This window comes from Rana temporaria, chromosome 4, assembly GCF_905171775.1.
Source record: "Rana temporaria chromosome 4, aRanTem1.1, whole genome shotgun sequence".
Lineage (NCBI taxonomy): Eukaryota > Metazoa > Chordata > Amphibia > Anura > Ranidae > Rana > Rana temporaria.
Window position 1 is genome coordinate 275,218,806 of NC_053492.1, and position 26,783 is coordinate 275,245,588.

Sequence of the window (26,783 nt, forward strand, 5' to 3'; positions counted from 1 at the left end):
CGATGTTCAATGCTCACAAAGTCACTCTAATACAGCACTGGTAATAACACTTCTGAACACTTGCTTTAAATGTTGATGTCCACTTTCCACAGAAGAAAGAGTTTCTTGGTAAGACAAGTGCATTATAAAATGCAAATTAATATGTAATGTTATACCCTTGGTGACTAATAAGTAAGAATGTCTATGCACTGCTGGGAGACCATTTACAGTATGAATCCTTTGAAAGCAATGCCTTATCAGTACTAAGGAAGTTCTCCATCCTAAAAAAATAAATAATCAGGAGATTCTGCTATATTCATATAGTAACAAAGTGGTTTTGATTCTATCATTGTAAAAGAACTAGAGACCACTAAAGTTAACTTTAATGCTATATCAATAAACTATGCATATCTATTCTAGTTTCTTATTACAGTATCTTTGGATGGAAGGGGATGCATCCATCAAGAAATGAACAAAACAGTGGTAAAATGCTTCAGAAACAGCTTTGTCATTATTCAAGCTGTGTACTCTGAAGTTTTACAAACATTTGCACTCTTAAAGTGGAGGTTCACCTGAAAAGTACATTTTTAACATTAGATTGATGCTCATTTTGTCAAGGGGAATTGGGTAGTTTTTTTAAAATCTAAGCAGTACTTACCGTTTTAGAGAGCGATCTTCTCCGCCGCTTCCGGGTATGGGCGTTCCTATTTGATTGACAGGCTTCCGACGGTCGCATACATCGCGTCACGATTTTCCGAAAGTAGCCGAACGTCGCACTGACGTTCGGCTTCTTTCGGCTACTCGTGACGCAATGTATGCGACCGTCGGAAGCCTGTCAATCAAATAGGAACGCCCAGTCCCGAAGACCATACCCAGAAGCGGCGGAGAAGATCTATCTATAAAACGGTAAGTACTGCTTCGATTTAAAAAAAAAAAAACACCCGATTCCTCTTGACAAAATGAGCATCAATCTAATGTTAAAACATTTTTTTCGGGTAAACTCCCGCTTTAACTGACAATTTAGAACAAATCGGAGAATATTTATTGAAAAACAAGTGTGAAAAACAACTAAAGATTGTTGCTGCATACTCCAAATTGAATCTCTAATCCAGGTCTACGGTGACATGTCTGTTTAAATAGATTTCATCCACTGGTTTTAATAAAAGTACCACACCAAACAAATGAGACAATTTTGTTAATGTTTTTAAAGCGGTGGTTCCCCCTAAAACTAATTTCTAACAATAGATTCGTAAGACCCGTTACACTGCGGGTAGGCTGGCTTTTTTTTTTTTTTATTCGTACATACCGAGATCTCCCCGTCTCGTCCCTAGGCGGTGGGCGGAACTAGTTGATTGACGTTCCTCGGACGGGCGCGTACGTGACGTCACGACTTTCCGAAAGAAGCCGAACGTCGCTGCGCATGCGCCGTATAGAGTCGGCTCTATACGGCGCATGCGCAGCGACGTTCGGCTTCTTTCGGAAAGTCGTGACGTCACGTACGCGCCCGTCCGAGGAACGTCAATCAACTAGGAACGCCCACCGACAAGGAACGAGACGGGGAGATATCGGTATGTACGAATGAATAAAAAAAAAAAAAAAAGCCAGCCTACGCGCAGTGTAACGGGTCTTACGAATCTATTGTTAGCAATGTGTTTTAGGGGGAACCACCCCTTTAAGCTTAAGAGTCTTTAATAAACTGCATCTTTTTAAAAAAAAAAAATCCAAAGCTATGCGCCACTTTTCTCATAACCAATTTTAATTGGTAAAAATCTCATCTACAGAATAAAAAAAGTGGTGGAATGCATTTTTTTTTCAAGCATTTGAGCATAAACATGGATTTACTTGCCTACCACTATTCGTACCGCATTATATGGTTATGTTGTAATGGTTACTGAGCAACTTTAAAATGCATGTTTGTATATACTTTAAAAAAAAATGTAGTACATCTCTGCAGTGCATACCCCCCCCAATGTTCTGTCTCTAACACCACTGCAGGTACAGAAAAATACTTCTTGATCCTTCAGAAATCCAGTAAGCTTGTAATGTCCTGTAGTGAGTGGACAACACAATGTGCCACTTAGTGCTTTGAACCGCACCTGAATTCTGTCATGCTAAACTAAAGGGTGGGAGGTGCAGGTGGTCCCACTATACTTGGTGCTCTAGCACACACGGATGCTCAATGCTGCACTGTATAGGCTGTTAGATGGGATAGCTGCCTGTAAAATCAATTTCTCCGAGTTCATGGAAGGATACAGCAGCCTTGACCTTAGGGTTATATCCGCTCTTCTCCAGGAGAGGTTTAGGCAGAAACACAGCACTTAAAGTGTTAAAAACTTTTCTTCAGTGCAGCTCCTCCCAGGGGGCGTGGTTCCCCGGGTATAACCCACACCCTGTGCCAACAGCCTCAGTTCGTAACAAGCAGTACAAACAAAGGAGGGGTGGGTGCTGTGTCCGTCCATGAACTCAGACAAATGGATTTTACAGTGAGTACAAAAATCCTATTTTCTCTTCCGTTCATGGACAGACACAGCAGCCTTGACCTTATGGACGTCCCCAAGCAGTGTCAAAAAAATTCGAGGGGTGGGAAAACACCACAGCAAACCAAACTTCACCCCAACAAAAAACGGAGTTACTCAACGGAAGAACTCCAACTTTAAATTACCGCCTGTAACACCCTGCGGCCGAAGGAGGCATCAGAAGATGCACTCACATCCACCTTGTAAAATTTTGAAAAAGTGTGGACCGACGACCAGATCGCTGCCTTACACACCTGTAGTAGAGGCTTGATGGCGGAAAGCCCAAGAGGCCCCGATCGCCCTGGTCGAATGCGCCGTGACCCGAAAGGGAGGCGCCCGCCCCTTCAGGGCATAGGCCTAAAGCACAACCTTTAGGATCCACCTAGAAATGGTGGCCGACGAGACTGCCAGACCCTTTCTGGGACCAGACACCGACACGAACAGCGAGTCCAACTTCCGGAAGGGAGCCGTCGCTGACAAGTACAATCGAAGGGCCCGAACCACATCCAGGGAATGTAAAGTGGCCTCCTTTGGGTTTTTCGGCTTAGGACATAAGGATGGAAGAACAATGTCCTCATTAATGTGAAAGGCCGAAACAACCTTTGGGAGAAAAGAAGGCTGCGGCCGCAGCACTACCTTATCCTTATGGATGACCAAGTAGGGAGTCTTGCAGGACAAGGCCGCCAGTTCAGATACTCGTCTGATCGAGGTAATCACCACCAGAAAAACCACCTTTTGTGACAGAGTCAACAAGGGAATCTTCCGAATGTCCTCAAAGGGAGCTTGTTGAAGCACTGAGAGGACCAAATTCAAGTCCCATGGGGGCAGTGGAGGGCGCACCGGAGGGGCCACATGCCGAACCCCCTGCACAAACGTGCGCATCAAGGAGTGGGCTGCCAAGGGACGCTGAAAGTAAACCGCCAGAGCCGAAATCTGACTCTTAACCGTACTCAAGGCGAGAGCCTGGTCCACTCCCCGCTGTAGAAACAGCAGAATCCGGGACACCATGTATGTACGGGGGTGCCACCCCATCTCCTCACACAGAGATGTAGGCCTTCTACGTACGATGGTAAATTCTTCTAGAAGTAGACTTCCGCGCACGCAGCATGGTAGAAATCACCGAGCCCGACAGGCCCCGGTGCTTCAACACCTGGCTCTCAACAGCCACGCTGTTAAAGCCAGTGACTGTAAAGCAGGGTGGAAGATCGGACCCTGCGACAGAAGATCTTCTTTCAGGGGTATACGCCATGGGGCGTCTGCCACCAGACGCACCAAGTCCACGTACCAGGAGCGGCGCGGCCAATCTGGGGCGATCAGGATTGTTGGAATCCCCTCGGCTTCCACTCTGCGCAGCAGGCGAGGAAGAAGCTGCAGAGGAGGGAAGGCATAGATTAGGCGATAGTGACCCCAAGGAGCCACCAACGCGTCTGACGCGTCCGCCCACGGGTCGTTTGACCTGGCCATGAACAGTGGCATCTTCCGATTGAAACGGGACACTAGAAGGTCCACGTCTGGAGTGCCCCACTTTTGGCACAGACTGAAACACCTCCGGGTGAAGCGACCATTCTCCCTGGTCCAGCGTTTGGCGACTCAGGTAGTCGGCTTGCCAATTCTGAACACCCGGAATGTACACGGCCGACAGAGCCGGAACGGACCTTTTCGGCCCACCGAAGGATGTGGGAGACCTCCGTCGCCGTAGCTGAGCTCCTTGTGCCTCCCTGATGATTGACGTACGCCATGGCCGTGGCGTTGTCAGACTGGATCCTGACCGGTTGGTCCTGCAGATCCAGAGACCACCTGGCAAGGCACAGCTTGATCGCTCGGAGCTCCAGAATATTGATCGGCAGGCGGGACTCCTCCTGAATCCAGCGCCCCTGGGCTGACTGGGTGCCCCAAACGCCCCCCCAACCGGAGAGGCTGGCATCCGTTGTGACCACTGTCCAGCGGCAGAAAAGTCTTTCCGGTCCGAAGCACTGGAGACATCAGCCACCACACCAGGGAGGACTTGACCAGGTGGCTCAACTGAATCTGGAAATTTAGAGATGATGAGAGCTTGTCCCAATGTGACAGAATCTCCTTCTGTAGCTCCCTGGTGTGGAGTTGGGCATATGGGACTGCCTCGAAAGAGGCCACCATCAGACCCAGAACTCTCATGCAGAGTCGACAACTGCTGCACAGCAGATCGCAGGGTCTTCAGTTTCTCCATCGGGATGAAAACCCACGCCACTGCAGAATCCAGGACTAGCCCCAGGTATTCCAGTCTCTGGGACAGAACTAACACTGACTTCTGGATATTCAGAAGCCAGCCGAACTCTTGGAGAGTCTGACACGTGATGGACACGTCGTCCTCCAACTCTGAGCCTGAGTAAGCTCTCAGGAGAAGGTCGTCCAGATATCCCACGATAGCGATCCCTCGCTGCCTTAGCAGGGCCAGTATCGGGGCGAGCACCTTGGTAAAAACCCGTGGTGCCGATGCCAGACCGAACGGGAGGGCCACAAATTGAAAGTGGTCCTCCCCGACCGCAAAACGCAGAAATCTCTGGTGCTTTGTGCAAATGGGAACATGCAGGTACGCGTCCATGATATCCAAGGACGCAATGAAGTCCCCCTGATGAGTGCCGCTATCACCGAGCGAATCAACTCCATCCTGATTTTTGGACCTTGACTAAACAATTGAGGGCCTTGAGGTCCAGGATTGGACAGACCCCTTCATTCTTGGGGACCACAAACAGATTGGAGTAAAACCCCTGAAACCGTTCCTGCGAGGGAACTGGCACAATGACCAGAAGATCCTGGACAGCCCCCGCCAGAGCCAGCCGGCGTTCTGGAGGAAGCTGGAGGTTGGAAGGAAAGAATCTGTTTGGTGGACAAGAGAGAAACTCTTTCTTGTACCCCGAGGAAACAACTTCGCAAACCAAACGGTCGGAAAGAAGAGACCTCCACCGAGCCGCGAAGCCGGCCCCCCACCCGAGACACGGGCGGGGGCAGACCTTCATGCGGAAGCAGGTTTGTCCGCAGGTTTGTTAGGCTTGTGGTACCAGGCGCGCCTCTGCACCGCAGCAGGGGCCTTAGCGCCTTGCAGATTTTTTTCCGGCCGTGCTGGGCGCACGAAAACGCTTGGGGGTAGTAAAGGAGGGCCCTTGCTTACGGTGAGGCTCCCTGCCCTTCCCAGACTGTGGAAGCAGCGTGCTCTTACCACCCGTGGCATCCCTAATGATGTCATCCAGGGATGACCCAAAAAACTGCTCACCCTTAAAGGGCAAATCCACCAAGGCCTTTTTTGAGGATTGGTCCGCAGACCAGCATTTTAGCCACAGAAGGCGGCGCAATACCACCGCATAGGCGGTGGCCTTGGAAAGCAAGGGGAGCGTATCCAGGACCGACTTACAGACAAACATCAGACCCTGAACCAACTGTTCAGCCAGGTCCTTACAGGTCTCGGAAGCATCCTGTGCCTCCAGCTCCTGTAACAGGAGCTTCGCCCTTTCGGTCAGAGTCTGTGACACTAGAGTCCCGGCCAAAACCGGCCTCACAGCCGAACCCACTACAGTGAAAAGGGAGCGGGCCACAGCCTCCACTCTCCTATCAGCAGGGTCCTTAAAGGCAGGAGCCCCTTCCACGGGTAATGTGGTGGCTTTGCTCAATCTGGATACAGAGGGGGCCACAGAAGGAGGAGAGAGCCCCCTTTTTACAAAGTCCTCCTCAAAGGGATAACGGGTCGCAAAGCACTTTGGGACTGCAAAAACGTTCTGCTGTGTATCCCATTCCTTGTACAATAAAATTGTCCAAATAAGGAACACAAGGAAACACATTTGTAGCGCGCGGCGGTTTGTGGAACCCAAAAGGGACCGGCACATCTGGTGCCTCCGCCAAAACCTCAAGTCTTTGAGTTTCACGCACCACAGAAATAAGAGCTCCAACAAATTCCTTTTAGCAGTTGACCCTGAGGCAGAGTCATCCTCACTGTCCACATGGGTTAAGCCCGCATCCTTTGACACTACAGAACCAGAGCCAGACGCAATAGCCGGGCATGGTTCTGTGTCAGAGGCATCCCCAGAAGCAGGCTCAAGGAGGGGGCGCTTTTTACCCCCCATCCGGGCACTAGCTGCTTCAAACCTGGTGAGAAAAGCCTCCAGGACAGCCGACATTGCCTCAACAGATGTGGCAGGGGGAGGGGCATCAAGGGTTAACTCAGGCATTTGTGGGGAAGAAGTACCTGGTTCAGGCTCCATAATGCCCCAACGCTGTGTCACCCAAACTGCAAAGCAGAAAACACCCACGGTCACCTCCCGGCCGTTACACAAAGTATGGGGGCCCCCAGGGAAACTCACCACCCCACCCGTTGCAGCGCGAGCTGAGAGGAGTCGGAGCTGTGCTGAGAGGCCGGCTGCGCTGCTGTCTGTCCCCTCAGAGAGATTCGCGGTCTTTCTGAGCGCTAAAACGGCCACACGAGGCCAAACAAAATCCAAGATGGCCGCCGTATATGCAAAAAAAACGCCATAGGACCACAGGAAAATGACTGCCGAGCCATATAAGGCGCGACCACGGCAAAATGGCGGTCGTTGCGCATTTAAAAAGCACCCAGAGTGACACAGCACCTCAGCGCAGCACAGAGTACACCACAGCACACAAAAGACCCTCAGTGAACACACACAGCCCTCTGCAGTGAACACACACAAAGCCCCCGCTAACACACAGGCCCCGGTGTAATAAAGAGACCCCTTAAAGCCCCCCCTCACAGCTGCTACCCAAAAGTGAAAGGAGGGTGAGGAAATAGGGGAGAGAGGAAAGCAGAGAAATTAAGATTATTACAATTATTTGGGCCAGCAAAAATGTGTTTAAATGGACTAGAAAGGCTACATATCTGCTTAAACGAATGATAATGTATCAGCAACACTTGCACACGCAAACCAAGGCCCACTTGGGGCATGTACTGTATATGTTAAAATTACACCAGGCACGTCTAACACGGTAGTTAGTTTTCTGCATAAAACAGTTAATTTGTAGACAATTTAAACACACAGACCATTAAACTGTATTTATTTGCCAAGTATATAACTGTAAAAGCCTCTCTTCTGTAGAAATACAAATGACCTGACACTGCTGCTGTGTGCTACCATCTTGGATGTGATGTCAGCAGCCTCAGAGCTTTCATTCAAGTGGAGGGACAGAGGAGTGTAGCCAGCATAGACAACAATTATATACTCCAAGAAGAGGAGAGGGCTAGGAAATGTGAAGATGGAGCTGGCTGTGCTGCTAGGATCAAACTCTTCCTGTAGGAATCTAATTTCTTAGCAAGTTCAAAGGTGCATTGCATGTGAAAAAATATAGTTTATGGGAAGGCAAAACGTCAGCATTTAAAAAATATATATATTTTGTGCTTTTATCTGCAAGAGTTTAGACTGGTGACAGGGCCTCTTTAAGGTGCTTTATCATTTACTGTATCTATATGTTTTCTTGCCCAAGTGATGCATTATTTAGATGTTGATTACAAAGCAAGTGCATAACCATACACATCTAGAACAAGGCAAATCAATATTCTTTAATCATGCTGTACATTAGTGGGCATCAACAAGGTGCTGACCATTTATCAAAAGTGCTTCCCTATGGACATTATCCACTAAATCCATTTTCCTTGATTCCATTTAATGCCCAATCATGTCAGCATACCACACAAATATTGTTTATCCCCAGTAAGCTTTTGTCAGGAGTATTTAAAAGACAAGTATACCCTCTACTCCCCGATTGCAGACCATCTAGCCGAACATTATCGTGGCCCACACATCCTAGCAACTTTCTCTATGTTGCTCCAACAGCCTTGTGACACCCGAGTCCAAGGATTGGTTCACAATACTGCGTGTTGGAGAGTGCAGGCAAACGTGCGCCTGTTCCTGATATGCACATTGTGTTAGCAGACACACAGGGGTACCTGATCTAGTTTGGGCTCAGACAAGTATAAGAGGAGGCTGAGGGGGATTCTGCAGCACTGAGGTTTTTTTCTCCTTAACCACTTAAGGACCAGTTATACTGCGGCAGGTTGGCTCCCTTGGGCGAACCGCCATCATGGTATGGTCAGCCGCTTGAAGAGCTTTAGGGGGCATGATGATGCACGTGACCATAGGTCGTAAGGCCCACCCGCGGTCGCCCCTGACAGGCAGAACGGAGATCTGTTAACATAAACAGACAGATCTCCAGTCTGTCAGGGGTGGAGAGACAGATCTGCTGCTCCTAAAGATTAGGAAAAGAGATTAGTGTCCTCCTCCAGGCAGTCCTATCCCCCCACAGTTTGAACCCCCGAGGGAACACATTTAACCCCTTGATCGCCCCATAGTGTTAAACCCTTCCCTGCCAGTGACATTTATATAGTAAAAAAAAGAAAAAAAAATCGCTGATCGCCATCATTAATAGTAAAATAAATAAATAGCCTTAAATCTATCCTCTCTTTCGTAGACGCTATAACTTTTGCACAAACCAACCAATCAGTATACGCTTATTGGGATTTTTTTTACCAAAAATATGTGTAAGAATATACATCGATCTAAACCGATGAAGCCATTTAAATTTTTGGGGGATATTAAAGCATAAAATAGTTTTCTTCAAAATTTTCTTTTGTTTAGAGCCCAAAAAATAAAAACTGCAGCTGTATATACAACCAAAAGAAAGCTGCCTTTAAATGTGATCATCATTGAAACTTGGCCGAAGATCTAACCCAGTTACCTGCTTCAGTACCAAGCATGTCCCTTATTTTTCACACACACTTTCCCTAAGTTGATGAATAACTACATCCGCAATTCCTGGACTGTTATCACTATGACAGGTTAATTGCCCTGGTGCCAAAACTGTAGCTAGGACTGAATGTTCATTTTTCCATCTACCAGCAACGTTTCCTTTATTGGATACCTGATGTGTGTTAAGCTACTTTCACACTGAGAGGGTTTGCAGGCACTATAGTGCTAAAAATAGCACCTGCAAAGCGCCCTGAAAGAGCTTCCTCTTTCCCACTGGGGCGGTGCGCTGGCAGGACGCTCAAAAAAAGTCCTGCTAGCCGCATCTTTGAGGCGCTGTAGAAGCGACGAAGCCCACGCCCCAGGTTGAAAGTGGCCTTCGGCCCCTTTCACACTGGGGCAGGAGGTGCGCTGACGGTATAGCGCCGCTATTTTTAGCGGCACTATACCGCCAGAATTGACGCGGTATTCGGCCACTAGCGGTGTGGTTTTAGCCCCCGCTAGCGGCCGAAAAAGGGTTAATACTGCCTTTGCAAAGGCACATTGCCGGCAGTATTACCGCGGTGTCCCATTGTTTTCAATGGGAAAGAGCGGTGGAGGAGCGGTAAACACACCGCTCCTCTCACCGCTCCAAAGATGCTGCTGGCTGGACTTTTGGAGCGGTCCCGCCACCGCATCGTCTCAGTGTGAAAGACCTCAGAGAGACTACAGGGCAGGAGTTTTTCAGCCGTTATTTAGGCGATATTTTTAGCTCTAAACCACCTGAAAAACTCCCCAGTGTGAAAGGGGTCTAAGTGTGTGGGTGAGCATGAAGGCTTGGAGAAGGGTGGTTTTAAGTCTAATACTGACAACATTGTTAATTTTTACTATAAAATGGTGAAGGTAATTGTGGTTTCATGCACGATTATGTAATAAAGCAATTTGTACTTTTTCTTAAACCCGCTTACTCCTCATTGAGTCTCGAGTTTTTCCTCCTTTTATTATATGCTGCTTATAGTGTAGGAGTTTATAGTTCTTAATTGAACTTCAACGGGTGTCCCAGCTGTGGGTTTAACTGGAAGTAACTTCCCCCCACACATTGTACGGAGGTGTAGTTCATCAACCCCCTATTTTTGTTTACAGCTACAACCACTACTGAATATGTAGCAACAACATGAAAGAATAAATGTGATTTCTACATGGTTTTGGCTATAAACATTAAGTGCTTTATAAAATAAAGCGAAATGAAGGTGACTTACCTCTACTGCTTCCCAGCCCCACTGCCTGTATTTTGGATCATGTGTGAATCTCCACATATACATATACGTTTCAATCACCTCTGGTCGTAAAATATAATATTTTTCATTTTGTCTGGTAGCAATAGCTTCAACTCCCCCGTCAAACCTAAAAGCCTCTGGTCCCAACTTCATTGCTAAGTAAACAGAAAATAACCAAATCCAGTGAGATAAACATTAAGACTAGAAACAGGCTGTACATTTCATAAATAAAAATAGATATGCTAATATTTTGAAATAATGGATAATACAGAATTGGTGACAATATTGTAACAGACCATTACATAAAATCTACGATAAACCATTCTCTACAAGTTAAAGTGAACCTAAAACTTTATTAAAAGTGATCTTGGAACATGCATCATATTTCTCATACTAGTTCCAAGGTGGTACCATCACTATCCAGGAGAACGACCCATAGGCTAGGACCTTGATTGCTTATGCAGATGCTCTTGGCTGGTAACTCTTTTAGCATAGCAATTAAAGTATAAATGCAAAAAAGAAAATTATTTTTCTGGATAGAGTGGAGAGGGATTAGAACACTCGTAAGCTTTTTTTTTTTTTTTTTATTGCTGCCTATGTCCCTGTTAAGGAGATTGACCCTATTCACCATCATCATTGAAAGTGAAAGTATATTTAAACTTCCAAATTTTAGGTTGTTCACAGAATAGTATTAGGGGGAAATCTGCCAATGGGGGCACTAGTTCTAGCAATTCCTGCTTTGGCTATGGGACAGGAAATGAAGGAAAATCTCCCCAATAGAACACAGATGGCAACAAAAACTAACAGTGGTTATAACCTTCCCTTAATTTCTTCAAAATGAAAACATTTTCCCCCCACTAACATTCTATGTTAACTCCTCACAGAGTCACTCAGGAAAGCCCTACTTTTATTCCATACAAAATAATTTTTTTCAAATAGTCAGGTCCATAAATATTGGGACATCGCAACAATTCTAATATTTTTGGCTCTATACACCACCATAATGGATTTGAAATGAAACAAACAAGATGTGCTTTAACTGCAGACTTTCAGCTTTAATCAGGTGAACGGTTTAGGAATTACAATTTTGTATATGTGCCTCCCACTTTTTAAAGGACCAAAAGTAATGGGACAATTGGCTGCTCAGCTGTTCCATGGCCAGGTGTGTGTTAAATAAAAGGAGCAGATAAAAGGCCCAGAGTTCATTTTAAGTGTGCTATTTGCATTTGGAATCTGTTGCTGTCAACTCTCAATATGAGACCCAAAGAGCTGTCACTATCAGTGAAGCAAGTCATCATTAAGCTGAAAAAAACAAAACAACCCATCAGAGAGATAGCAAAAACATTTAGGTGTGGCCAAATCAACTGTTTGGAACATCCTTAAAAAGAAAGAACGCACCAGTGAGCTCAGCAACACCAAAAGACCCGGAAGACCACGGAAAACAACTGTGGTGGATGATCGAATAATTCTTTCCCTGGTGAAGAAAACACCCTTTACAACAGTTGGCCAGATCAAGAACACTCTACAGGAGGTAGGTGTATGTGTGTCAAAGTCAACAATCAAGAGAAGACTTCACCAGAGTGAAAACAGAGGGTACACCACAAGATGTAAACCATTGGTAAGCCTCAAAAACAGGAAGGCCAGATTAGAGTTTGCCAAACATCTAAAAACGCCTTCACAGTTCTGGAACAACATCCTATGGACAGATGAGACCAAGATCAACTTGTACCAGAGTGATTGGAAGAGAAAAGTATGGAGAAGGAAGGGAACTGCTCATGATCCAAAGCATACCACCTCATCAGTGAAGCATGGTGGTGGTAGTGTCATGGCGTGGGCATGTATGGCTGCTAATGGAACTGGTTTCTCTTAAATTTAAGTTGTGACTGCTGGCAAAAGCAGCAGGATGAATTCTAAAGTGTATCAGGCAATATAATCTGCTCATATTCAGCCAAATGCTTCAGAACTCATTGGACAGCGCTTCACAGTGCAGATGGACAATGATCCGAAGCATACTGCGAAAGCAACCAAAGCGTTTAAGGGAAAGAAGTGGAAGGTTATGCAATGGGCAAGTCAATCACCTGACCTGAATCTGATTGAGCATGCATTTCACTTGCTGAAGACAAAATTGAAGGGAAAAAGCTCCAAGAACAAGCAGACATTTGCAGTAGAGGCCTGGCAGAGCATCACCAGGGATGAAACCCAGCGTCTGGTGATGTCTATGCCTTCCAGACTTCACCATGTTATTGATTTGCAACCAAGAATTAAAAACAAAGTTTGATTTATTATTGTTAATCTGTCCCATTACTTTTGGTCCCTTAAAAAGTGTGAGGCACATATAACAACTGTTGTAATTCCTACACCGTTCACCTGATTTGGATGTAAATACCCTCAAATTAAATCTGAAAGTCTGCAGTTAAAGCACACATTGTTTGTTTCATTTCAAATCCATTATGGTGGTGTATAGAGCCAAACAGATTAGAATTGTTGCGATGTCCCAATATTTATGGACCTGACTAAATTTTTTCCAATTGTAACAAAAAACAAACAATATCAGTATCAAAGGAAGAAATAAACATACATTACAATAGAAGAAAAAATAAAATAAACAAACAGACAAAAAAATAAATAAAAACAAATCTAGCCTTTATCCCCATCAATAGAGCCAATTGAAATGAAACTAGTAGCATCACATATTAAATTCATGAAACTAGAATTGTAAGGCCACACAGTATGCCTAATAATAGTGAATATTACAACTACACTTTACCTGAGATACATTACTTTCCTATCACTGCTTGTATTCTTCCTACCTTCCCTTCTCTACTTTAAAAAAAAAAATAAAAAAAACAAAAAAAAACAGTAGGAGAAAAAAAAATAAAAAATAAAAAAGACCCTTTCCCTGACCCCCAAGAAAGAGAATAGAAATAACAAACAAACGAGCTACACGACTTCTGACATCTTCCCCATACCCCTCTCCACCCCCCCCCCCGGATTAACCCATCATGCCAGGCCTACCCATTTAGTTTAGCTTAATACTTAAAAACTAAACTGAAAAACATTCAATATACTGGGGTGTGCAAGTAAAGGTCATCCATGGCCGCCAGGTTTCCATAAAAAGACGCTGTCATGTATTCCATTGTCCTGAGGTGGTGTAGTTGTAGACTTCCAGAGATCTGGAATACATGCCTGGGCCGCAGTCAGCATGTGCGCTACCAACAACTTTTTATATTTACAAAGGGGTATCTCATTTAAATGCAAGAGATATCCCAAAGGGTCCCGACCGAGATCAACAGATGTCAATGGTTTGATCAGATTCCTTAAGTTTTTCCAAAATGGTATAATTAAGGGGCCCATCTAAAAAATATGCAATAATGTCCCTGGCTCTTTCTTGCATGCCAGCATAGGTTAGAGATTTGTGGATAGTGTTTATTAAGTAGGGCCAAGACCCTATACCACCCGACTAAAAGCTTATATCCCTGTTCTTGAAAGCGGCTTGCAATTGAAGATTTGTGGGCCAGTAAAACAATCCTTTTAATTTGTGTGTTTGTAAAAGAAGATTGAAGGTCCTCCTCCCAGGGATGTATATACGAGGGGACATGACCTTCTGGAGGCTCAATGGTTTGTAAAGAAGTGACGAGTGTGGTACGTATTTCCCCTCAGCACACAAGTCCTCAAAAAGTGTCAGTGGCCTAGCATATAGTTCCGCATCCGGTATGAACCTTAAATAATGTGCTAGTTGAAAGGCTGATCAAGAACTCAGGGGAGGATGTGTAAGGGTAGATATATCTTGCGTTGATTTCCAACCCTGCAAGGTAGCGAAATGCATGCATCTAGTTATGCCTAGTCCTAGCAATCCCCAAAGCTGTTTATTGTCAAACTCAGGCGTAAACTCTGGATACTGAATCACCGGTGTTAGTGGGGATGGATGGGGAGAGATGCCTTTTGTTGAGTGTTTGATTAAGGACTGCAGCTGTAGCCCCAATTGTAGGGTGCCTCTTTAACCCCCGATAGTATTTATGAGCGACCCAGGGAAGCGCAGACAAAGCAATCGATAAAGCTTGTTCTACTTGTACCCAGGGTTTAGTCTGCAGGAAAGTACACCATGACACCACTCTAGACAAATATAGAGCTCGATAGTATGAGATCATGTCAGGAAGACCGATGCCACCCTGGGATTTAGGCAAAATTACTAGTGAATAGCGGAGTCTGGCGACTTTAATACCCCAAAGAAATTTGATTAGCAGTGTCCTACATGAAAGAAAAAAGGCTTGGGGTAGTTTAATAGGTATGGCTTGCATTAAATATAAAATCTGGGGGAACAATGTCATCTTCAATGCATTACACATCCCAAACCAAGGAAGTTCGCCATAACTGAAAATGTGATCTCATTATAGACAGTAATGGGCAGAAATTGATCTCATATAATAAGGCAGTATCCGGGGTCAGTTTCACCGGTAAACACCTTGTAGCTTAACCGTACATTACATAGAAAGACTACTCATTGCTTCACATTTAGCATCATTTATAGAAAAATTTGAGAGGTCCTTGTACTGAGCAAAACATTTAAATAGACGTGGTAACGAAACCTCCGGGTTAGTGAGAAGGAAAAAATAAGATCTGCATATGCAGCAATTTTATGCTCCATACTTGAGACCTATAGTCCTCTAATCGAGGAGTCTGATCTAACTTTATAGAGAAAGGGTTCTAAAGTTAACAGAAACATTAATGGAGAAAGACAGAGGGAAGTAGTCTGATCGGGCCCAATTAACCAACCACTGGATAAGCTCTATTAGTTAATTTTGGAATTTTCCTGACTTGAAAATGTGTTTCCTGGAGGAAACGATATGAATCTTAATGTTTAACAGGTCTCTCAATAATCTAGACCTTTATTCTGGAATGTTTAGGGCTTTCACATTTAGGGAGGTTAACCTTACCGGAGAGGGCAGATGTACCCCAGAGGGAACAGATGCCATGATTCCCCTTAAGGACTGAGGATGGGGATGGGGGTTGGGGTAGGGGAGAGGCAGAAGGCAAATACCAATAAAAAAAAAAACGACAAACAGCAAAAACTCAACTCTCCCAACCTAGCCCAATGGGACTGAGAGAAACCTATTTGGGGGTGTGCCTATGTCCCGCTGTGCTGCCGAAATCTCTAAAAGATGACTAATACTATGGGGATTCCACTTCTTCCTCCGAGGGCATTAGTGATGCATAGATACCTCCAAGCATATTAATAAAAAATAAGAGCCTAACTAGTTTAAAGAGTTTATAAGAGAAACACCGGAGCCACCCCATCACATTAAGATATACAGTATACTACTAACAAAAAGGAGAAAGACGAGGTATAAAGAAAAGAGATCGGGGGAGGTGTAATGCTAAGGAAAAAGGGGACTCAGGCAATCTCAAGCGCAACCAATTAGCAACTTGTACTGGTTCACACCCCAGAAATGTAAATAAATCTTAAAGCTGTTCCTAAGTGTGAAGTGAGAAAGACCGATTCTTTCTCTTGACCCTCAAATGAAATGGGTCCCCCCAAGAGTATGTCACCCCAGAGGCTTTAATCTGTTCCTTGATATATCCGAAAGGATCAATATCCGTACACCTGCATGTTCAATCTGTCCCAACTGCCATGCACGACGCATAATCTCATCCTTTTTATTAAAAAAATGTATACAACAAAGAACATCTCGTGGACCCGACACCTGGTAGGTTCTATACAGGGTCACTCTATTTACTCTGTCTATTACGAGTTCAGCTAATTGGGGTTTGCCCAAAATATTACAGATGGACTGTATCGTGGGTCTCAACTCTGCATCTACAATGTTTTCGGGGATACCCCTAAAACGAATGTTATTCCTCCGGCTTTGGTTTTCCAAATCGTCTACCTGGAGAAGAACTGAGGTGAGCTTTTGTTGAGCTACAGAATTAGATAATACCAATTAATCCATGCGCGTGTTCACGTTATCTACTATGGATTCTAGGCTAGATTCTAAGTTGGAAACCCTAGTCTCAATATCGAACTGTTCCCGCACCTCTGAAATCTCATTCCGCAGAGCCCCTTCTAAATCGCTGGGCCACAACCTCAAAGTCTTCTCTATTTGGTAGTAATAACAGGTCTTGTTTTCTTGTCTTTACGAGGTGGGATCTTGCATGGAGCCCCAGACCGAGGGAGATTGATAATTATTTTGGTTTCTTCCATTCGCGAATAAATCGCACCAACTTTTTTTACTCTCTCACCAAGCTACTTGATGATGATCTTGTAGCCCATTCCAGCCTTGTGTAGGTCTAAAATCTTGTATCTGACATCCTTGGACAGCTCTTTCGTCTTCACCATGGTGGAGAGATTAGAATCTGATTGCTTCTGTGAACAGGTGTCTTTTTATAAAAGTAACAAGCTGAGATTAGCACTCCTTTTAAGAGAGATTGCTCCTAATCTCAGCTCATTACTTGTATAGAAGACACCTGGGAGCCAGAAACGTTACTGACTACTATGGGATTAAATACTTATTTCCTTCATTACAATGAAAATCAATTGATAACTTTTTTGATATAAGTTTTTCTGGATATTTGTTATTCTGTCTTTCGCTGTTAAAATAAAACTACCATTAAAATTATAGACTGATCATTTCTTTGTCAGAGGGCAAACAAACAAAATCAACAGGGGATCAAATACTTTTTCCCCTCACAGTGCATAAACCTGAAGCCCCAAGCAGGTAGACTGTTTCCTTCAGGGTTATTTTTTTTAAATTGGACCCCAAGGGCAAAGGTATTCACAGAAAAGGTATATAGACAGGTGTGTGCCTCTTCAAATCATGTCCAATGAACTGAATTTACCACAGGTAGACTCCAATCAAGTTGTAGAAACATCTCAAGGATGATCAGTGGAAATTGGATGCACCTGAGCTAGATTTTGAGTGTCAAGGCAAAGGCTGTGAATACTTATGTACATATGATTTTTTAATTTTTAATAAACTTTGCAAAGATTTCAAACAAACTTCTTCAACGTGGTCATTATGGGGTTATGTTTGTAGAATTTTTAGGAAAACAATTCATTTTGGAATAAGGCTGTAACAGAAAATGTGTAAAAAGTGAAAGCGCTGTGAATACTTTACAGATAAACTGTATGGTGCACTGCTTCATAAACAAAACACACAGTGGTGCTAGGCTCCACCTGTGCTTCCTCCACACAGCATTTCATTGATATCAGCAGGAGCCAATGGCTCCTGCCAGAGTCCCCCTGTGCCAAGAGGAAAAGGGAGAGAAAACTGCAGCTGTGCACAGCGCTGGATCAATTGAGCATTCAGGTAAGTATTTAGGGAGGAGGGGGAAGGACAGCAAGAAGTAAAGCGTTTACCTTAATGCAGGGAATGCATTAATGTGGTAGTAAACTCTGTTTTACCATTTGTACCTACAGGCAAGCCTATAGTAAGGCTTACCTGTAGGTACTGCGACCATCTCCTAAACTTGCACAGTTTAGAAGATATTCAGAGTGCAGCAGCCGGTGACGTTACCGGTGCATGTGATCTGAAGGTCCAGCATACAGTGTATGACCTTCAGAGCTTGTGCCGTCAATGGCGGATCCTGTGCACAAGCACGGGAGTGATGTCATCGCTCCCTGGCCACTCATTTAGCCTGAGGATGCAAACCCGGAAGGAAGAACTGGGGAGGATGACAGCCGTCTTAGCAATGACAGCGCACTGCTGGAGGGCTTCGTTCTAAGAGAAGTTTCTCATGATGTGCTAGTATGCGATGCATACTAGCACATTATGACATTGCCTTGCAATTACCAAAATTAAGAAAATACATGTAAACAGTATATTTCTGTGTTGCGATTTACCAAAGGACATTGTTTGACAGAGGATTTTTAGTAACCCTAAACATCGGTCATGGAACCAGACAGAGAAAAGGTACCTCTTCAGGTGGTGAACTGATAGTAGCGCCCTCCCCAATGTGGAAGTAGCAGAAGCAAGGGCAAGATAGCCGATGCGTTTCACACTATCTGTACTTAGTCAAAGCTATGACTAAGCACCGATGATGGTGTGAAACACGTCATTTATCGTACCCTTGCTTCTGTCGTTACATGAATTTTAATGATTTACAATAAAAGCGTTTTATTGGAGAGCAGCTGTCCAGATTTTCCTTTTCACTATCATGGAACCAGACTGCCCTGTGTATTCTGCCAATCATTAAATGGTAGGCTTTATAATTTAACACAATGGAAAATCCTATGGCTCCTGGGGCTTATATATAAAAAAAAAAAAAAGACAAATGTTTTAGCAATTTTGGTATTATATATGGTATTTTGAATTAGAGTTTTAAAAGAAGAAGGTTTTCTCTTAATGCATTTTATGCATTAAGATAAAAAAAATAATTCTAAAGCAGCCCACCAGCACCCCCTAATTACTTACATGAGCCCAATCTCTCTCCAGCAATGCCCACGAATGTCTAAGCTGTCCGAGACACTCCCAATTGGCTGAGACCCTGCAGCGGGAGACATTGGCTCTGCCGGCTGTCAATCAAGGTCAGTCAGCCAATCAGGGCAAAGGGGGCGGGCCGGGGCTCCGTGTCCGAATGGACACACAGAGCTGTGACTAGGCTCCAGTGCTTCTATAGGAAGCCGACTGTGGGGGCACTTGATAGGAAGGAGGGAAGGGCCAGGAGCAGCAAAGAGGGATCTGAGAAGAGGATGATGCGTGTTGCTCTGTGCAAAACCAACTGCAGAGAGGAGGCAAATATAACATGTTTTTTTTTTTTTTTTTTTAAATAACAAACTAAATGAGACTTTAAAATCACTAATATTTTTGCAGTTTAGTAGCAGTGGAAAAAACATTCATCCAATGCAAATTGTTTTTCCTGATGCTTCCCAATTGCAACAGCCTAAAACAATAGCCAGTAGTTAAAATGTATCTAAATGGCTTACCTGTGCGATCATATGACTCATGACAGGTCTTTGCAATCTCTGCAGCCAATTCTATTTGATGTCCTGTTTTATCATTTGGTGCACCATCAGCCCCAAGAGCAAACATGCCGCCAGCAAAACAAGTTAAATGGCCCATTTTATGTTCCAGGAGACCACCTTTCCATTCAGCAATGTATGTCAAGCCATTACTAGATTTACGAATTAAATGAGTCTCCATGGCCTAAGGAAAAAACAAAAGAAAAAACTAAAATTAGTCCTAACAGCAATTTCACAACACAGACAATCCAGGCTAATATAATTGATGTACTTTGGCACTCAAAATTTCCAGATGCCTTCCATTAGTTGTTTACTCTCCATCCTTGTCCAGTCTTGTTTTTTAATCCAGTGGCCACCATCTCCTGCATATTTTAAAGAAAGTATTCTTAAAGCTGGTTTTAAAATTACTGACAGTGGGATATCCAGTCAGCTTCTTGGAGATTTTTGCTTAAAAATACGTTAAGAATCTCATAACTAACAGTATATCTTGCCAGTAATGACCAGTCCTCACAATTCCTCAAACAAGTCTCAAGTACATGACGTTTCCTAAACAAGTGAATAAAGAAAAAGTTGGGAATAGAGAGGGAGGGGAAAAGCTGAAGCAAAAAGAGGGAAGAAGAGAAAAAGGGAAGGGTTGGAATACAAAGGTATAGCACTCACATGGGCCACATCTGTATATAGTAAAGGGGAAACAACAACTACAAGTAGATATTGATGGTCAGACTTTAAGGCCAAGGAAGTATATTAAAAATAAAGTTTAATATCCTATTCATTTACAAAAAAAATTACATAGTAATAAATTACAATTACAACAAATGACCACTGTATACAAAATCCTTAGAAGTCGCCGGCGACTTCTAAGGATGGCACCTAGGAGAACAGCCAAAATCAGATGATTGGTACCTCAGAGGAGTGCTGACATCAAATGACTGGCACAATCTCAAATGCACCTTGGAGAACTGCTGACACACAAAGTTACCCATAATATATAGATCTATATCATTGAGTAAGATCACCTGAGTACCAGAGAGTAAACAATTTTAAAATGCCAGTATTTGGTTACTTTATTTTACTAAAATTTTTCAATAACTTGCTAAGGAAACCTTTGTCTCTATAGAAATCTTGGTCTGCGGGGGAGAGAGAGATATGTACTCTGTAATAGATCGACTTTTGTGTATATATCAGGGTGAGCTAAAAACAGATCCCAGGTATGCAGTGGGTTTAAAAAAAACTTTAAAAATGTTAAAGCTAACAGTCAAAACAGAAAGTGAGAGGATATCCAAGGATATATTAGTGGGTTCAAAGGGTGGTTTCTGTAGGGCAAAGAGAAACGGATCGCTTGTGCAATGCTTTTAACAGTTCCATCCATAGGAGGTCCCATTAAAAACAGTGCTTAAAAAGCAGGATGAAACAGGGGGCCATAGACAGCAGGTCTGCCCAGTTTGGGAGAGGCCAGGGTCGTCCTAGTAGTCAGAGCATGTCTGTGTACCAGTTTTTTTTGGGGGTCAGTCTGGTGCAAAGAGAATCACAGATTAGAGGTCGACCGATATGGGTTTTTCTCTGGCCGATGCCGATTTTTAGAAATCTGGGCGGTCGATTATTTTTTTGGTGGCACTGGCTCGTGGCACTGGAAGATGGCACTAGCAGAAGGCACTTATTGGCACTGGCAGGTTGCACTGGATGGCACTGAAAGATGGTACTAGCAGATGGCACTGATTGGCAGGTGGCACTAATTGACACTAGCAGATGGCACTGATTGGCAGGTGGCACTAATTGACACTAGCAGATGGCACTGATTGGCAGGTGGCACTAATTGACACTGGCAGGTGGCACTGATTGGCAGGTGGCACAACAGGTGACACTGGCAAGTGGCACTGGCTGGCAGCACTAATTGGCACTGGCAGGTGGCACTGGGCGGCAATAGTTAGCACTGGTTGGCATTGGCAGGTGGCACTGATGGCTTTAGTTGGCACTGGCAGGTGGCACTGGATGGAAGGTGGAACTAATTGGCACTGGTATTGGCAGGTGGCATTGGCAGATGACACTGGATGGAAGGTGGCACTAATTGGCACTGGATGGTGGCACTGGTATTGCCACTGGCAGATGGCACTGGATGGCAAGTGGCACAAAAAAAATGGTGTCACCCCCCTCAGTACAGACCCCCTCTCTCCCTCCAGTATAGACACACCCCCTGCTACAGACACCAGAGAGCGGTATGTGTCCCACGAGCGTGGGCCCCTCCTCTGTGGGCATAAACAGAGAGGATTGCCGCAATGGTCACAGCATCAGGACAGGCCGCGGCTTCGGCCTAGCTCCGGATTCGTGGCACCGCTAGCGGCCATGTAAAATATCGGCCTAATTTGGATAAAAATCGGCCGATGACGATTTCTCCAAAACAACCAAATATCGGCTGATATATCGGCGGACCTCTATCACAGATTTCTTCTTTTGCTCCATTATGTGTAGCAGACAAGTTCGATTTTGTACTGTAGGAAAGGTATAGCCTGAAATTAGACCAGGGGATTATCAAGGTATTGAACACTTGCACCGGCAGGTTCTTGGTCCTGGTCACAGAGGTAGAAAAGGGACTTGCCGTTTTGGAGTCCTGGACATTGCTGCGGAAAAAGCCGCCATTGTCAGGTAGGCTGCTTTTTGCATGCCCAAAATTGAACTAGTCAGATGCAAAGTTGGGTGTTAAATATTGGTCCTTCTCTGGTGCAAGAGAACCATTGTTACTTTCACCAGAGCAAATTTTCCCCTGGGTTTTGGCCATGACTGTTTCACCATAGCCAAGGGTGCGGGAAATATCCCGGTATGTACGCACAAAGTAGAGTGATGAATTATATGGTAAGAAAGTCCAGAAGGAGTACACAACACCTTGAGTGTAAACCATACAGTAGAGAAGCCATGGCGAAAGGGCAGGAGGAAGGGCCTGTGTATCTTAAAGGGGCTCTAGGAGGAAGTGGTGGCAAATTGTGCAACCTGTCATGTGAGGTAACAACTGGTCAGCTGGCTCTACGAAGTTGAGATTTGAGCACCAAGTTTGAAAATTGTATACTGTAAAGTGAACACATTCCAAACATAGCTCCTGTTTTACAGCAACTGCCAGAGATACAGGGTGGCCCTGTCTTGATCGTCGATTCAAGCTGGACCCCATTGAGTCCAGTCATCGCTCAACATGGTGGGTATACTCCCAAAGTGGTCTTCAGGTTCTAAGCTCTATAGGAATAGACCATGGCACTGCAGCTGTAAAGCACCCAGTGACTCACTACACACGTTGCACAAAATGTCAAGGTGAGTGCCCATGACTCATATGCTAGCAACGGAATGGGGAAGTTTATTTATATATTATTGAGGACTTTGCTCTCACCAAGCACAAAAAGATTATAAAATATGTGTACATATTTAAAACATGTTTATGCATCGCGATATCTTTTTGCTGAATCTGAAGTTGCAGCTCCCACATTTGTATTCTTATTGGTTCACTTGGTAAAAAGGGAATACACTAATCAGTGCTGTACTAATAATTCATTGCTACGCTAAAGCCCAACATTCTGACACCAGTTTTGACAAATGAAGTCATCAAATAGCATAATACAATGAAATATTTATGTTTTGCATATCAAAAAGTTTTAGACAATGAAAAAGATCAGAGTTACCTCTTGAGTCACCGTGGCTTTGTGTCATGATTAATTGACGCATGGTGGACACAGATATTAGAGCATGCTAATGAAAGGCTGTCATTACAGAAGAAAGTTAATGCCAAGAATGTTGACTGCTCAATGATCACATACAGTGTGTGCATGGAAAAGATAGAAGCACATTACCTTGAGGAATAATAGCAGCAATTTATTATGTGTGTAGAATCTGCTCACTTTCCGAGGATGGGGGTATGTGAACAGAAAAAGGACAGCCTCTTTATAATGGATGGATGCACTTAATGCAGCATGCATGAATGATACTCTGTCCTGCTATGTTTTAAACCAATCACACACTCAATTAGGTAACAAAACCAATCACTTTGCTCCATTCCCTATATCCCTTTTAAAATGTTTTTAATTGCAATGAAGCACAAAGCATCTATAACCAAGACAAAATCTATAATCTGTATTAAAACCTTCTAGCCTAGAACTATACCAAGCAACCAGGTGAAAAAATGACACACATCAAGGAAAGAAAGTCTTTGCAAATTCAAGTTAGTAATTCAGGACAGGCAACACAATATTTGAAGTCAGAAAGGTATCATTAGGGTCCTCAGCAATTTCTGCTAGATCTTGATAAACACTGTAATCATCTTGTATGAACACCTTTGGAAAAAGTGTCAGATCAGAGATGGAAAATCATACCGTTTTAACACAAAACACAACACATGGATGAAGCAAATTATTTCATGCTAAATTGTTCCATTCTGTCAAGCGACAGCTAAGGAAATCTCAGTCTCTGCAGCTGTCATTTCTTTTTTTCTTTTCAGGAGGTATCATTAGATTACTTACACATTTTATGCAAGTTAATAGCCAGGATATTATGTTCATGACTCATCAAAGCTTACTTAAAGATGTATTGGAAGCGTACAGAATAGGAGCAAGTCTAGTCAAACGTGTACAGCATGACGTGATCAGCACAGAGCTTTAATGCTGTATTACACCCAAAAACGCTACACATGGAGGTTAAAAAGCAGCACAAACACCCCGCCATCATGTGCAATGCACATGGTTGTGGTGTGATCGCCGGCAAAAATGGGTTAAAACAGGCGGTGCAATGCTGCCTTATGGCCTGTCAGTAGCCTTTGGAGTGTGATCTGGAAGTGGTACAGGCTTAAGAGGCAAGGGAGATTTAAATGCAAGTCTAAATCTACACTTAAACTCATCGATTTAAAAGGTTTTTGCAAAACATTTAGGGTAGATATAGACAGGCTTCAGAAGCAAGGACAATTAGATGCATAATTCGCTTTCGGATCACTCTCCAGAGGATACTGACAGGCAGTAAGAAAGCAATGGGATGCCTCCTCACCCACCAGTTTAACACCATTTTTTGCCATTGTGGGGCTTCTCCAGTGACTTGCATGTGTAGCGTTTGGGAGGCTTGCCAGCTGCCGATTGTTACATGTTGGGTCAGTTTAGCCGCAGTCACAGAGCAAAACATCCCTCTCCACTACCTATTGTAGCTTAAGGGGGGGGGGTGGTTGGAAGGAGTCAAAAACATGGCTCAACTTCACATGTTTGCTGCCTCCCCAACAGCAAGTCTAAATGAAACCTTAAAGTGGTTGTAAACCCCAGTCATCAAATGCGAACAGTATCTGTAGTGTTTACCGGTCTCTCTCCAAAGCTGTAAGTGTCGCTTCTCTCTGGTGCTTCATGCCTGTTACCAGCATGAGTCCCTTTACTCAAATCAACTCTCAGAGTGTATAAGCTGTAACTGTAGCTCCCCACCCCCTCCTCTGTACTCCTCATAGATGCAGGTGGATTTGATCACAATTGTGCTCTCTTGAAGGGTTGTAGACAAAAGAAGACTGCAGATAAAAAACTAAAACTTGTGTAAAAGAAAAGTGGAACCTTCGCTTCTCCCCCCACTCCGGTGCAACATTTGGCACTTTTTGAACAGGTACTCATTTTTGATAGCAACTGTCCTTACTCCTGGGAGACGCAGTGGAGCCGTCCTTCGGAAGTTCGGCCCCCCCTCCTCCTTCCTCCGCCACCTGGCCAATTGGAAAGCACTATGCGCATGCACAGTAGGGAACCGGCTGTAAAGCCTAAAGGCTTCACTGCCGGGCTCCCTTATTATGAGTGTCAGTGGCTGCACACTGAGAGCCGATCTGAAAATTGGCTCGGGTGCAGACATCGCGGGAACCCCAGGCAGGTTTTGGCTTCACATCCAGTTCCCTACTGTGCATGAGCGAAACTTGCTGAATTTTCCAATTGGCCCGGTGGCGGAGAAGGGGGGGCCGAACTTCCAAGGGATGGCGCTGGGGCCCCATCTCCCGAAAGTCGGGACAGGGACCTGTCAAAATCAGGTCCCCGTTCCCCCCTAAAGGTGCCAAATGTGACACCGGAGGGGGGAGGAATCTAATAAGTAGAAGTTGCACTTTTTGGTGGAACTCCGCTTTAAGTTCAAGGTATGCCATTAATAATGGTCTAGTTTGCTTCTACTCTCATCCCGACTATCAAACCATCAAATGGCTGGTGTCATAACTGATTATATATACAGCTCTATGGCATTTGCAGATCATACAGAGACTAAGATGGTAGCTTCTTTAGCTGTAAAAGTATAGGAGGGTTTAGTTTGGCTTTAAATGGGTTCTTTTTACCCTCTGCTACATTTGTTGGACAGCTTGGTCTGTTGAAATAACACTTTCTGGCTGGCTCAACAGGTGAAAAAAATTTGAAACATCTGCCCTATAGCTCTACTCTTACTGAATATCTCTAACCCACAACAGAGAAAAAACAACATTTTTAAAAACGTAATTTAAAATGATCGTGTGTGTGGGCAAAACGTTGTTTTAGGTCTTCTGAAAAACAACAAAAAAAAATTTGAACATGCTTAAATTTTTTATGTTGTTTTTCAAAACGTTGTGTCATAAAAAATGATCGTGTGTGGGCTAAAACGACGTTTAAAACAACGTTTTTAAACCGACGCATGCTCAGAAGCAAGTTATGATGTGAGCTTGAATGGAACAGAGTGCCATCGTACGTGTTGCACGTAACCGCTTTTTGCTAGAGCATTTTGAAAAAACGATGGTGTGTAGGCAACGTCGTTTTTTAAAATGAAGTTTGAAAAACGTCTTTTCCATGAGAAAAAAACAACATTTTTTTACAAGACAAAAAACGACCGTGTGTACGCGGCATAAAAGTACAATAGTAGTCAACACTTCAGAAAACCTCTAAAATGTTTAAAGGGTCACTAAAGGAATTTTTTTTTTAGCTAAATAGCTTCCTTTACCTTACTGCAGTACTGGTTTCATGTCCTCATTGCTCGTTTTTGCTTTGATGTTGCTGTAAAACTGCTCTGATCTCCACACTTCCTGGTTGTCTGGCTCCTTATAACCATCATACTGGGAGCTTTTCATGGTGGTCTAAGCTGTCATTACTGTGTGTCTAAAACTCCTCAGAACCAATCAGATTGGATTTGTTTGTTTTTGTTCTGTGGGTCTCTTTACTTCACATAAACATAAAATCAGTTTAAAAACGAAAGTGAAACTACAGGCACATTATATGATTGAATTTAATCTATGTTTAATCATTTTTAAAAGGAATCAGTTAACTTTTATGTCTCTATACCCTGTAAACAGTCATTGTAGCAAAAAAAAAATTTCCTTTAGTGATCCTTTAAGCCAGGCAACACCTCCGATATTAGA

At 43.9% G+C, this 26,783-nt stretch overlaps 1 protein-coding gene across 1 annotated transcript in view; it reads right to left on the bottom strand.

Annotated features, from left to right (window-relative positions):
• MAN1A1 (mannosidase alpha class 1A member 1) overlaps positions 1-26,783 on the bottom strand; it is a 243,787-nt gene that overhangs the window by 15,349 nt on the left and 201,655 nt on the right. The window contains exons 9-10 of the mRNA XM_040350323.1: positions 19,397-19,616; positions 10,459-10,631 (exon numbers count right to left, since the gene is read on the bottom strand). Of these exons, the coding sequence (XP_040206257.1) occupies positions 10,459-10,631; positions 19,397-19,616 (393 nt within the window). The remainder of the gene's footprint in view (positions 1-10,458; positions 10,632-19,396; positions 19,617-26,783) is intronic.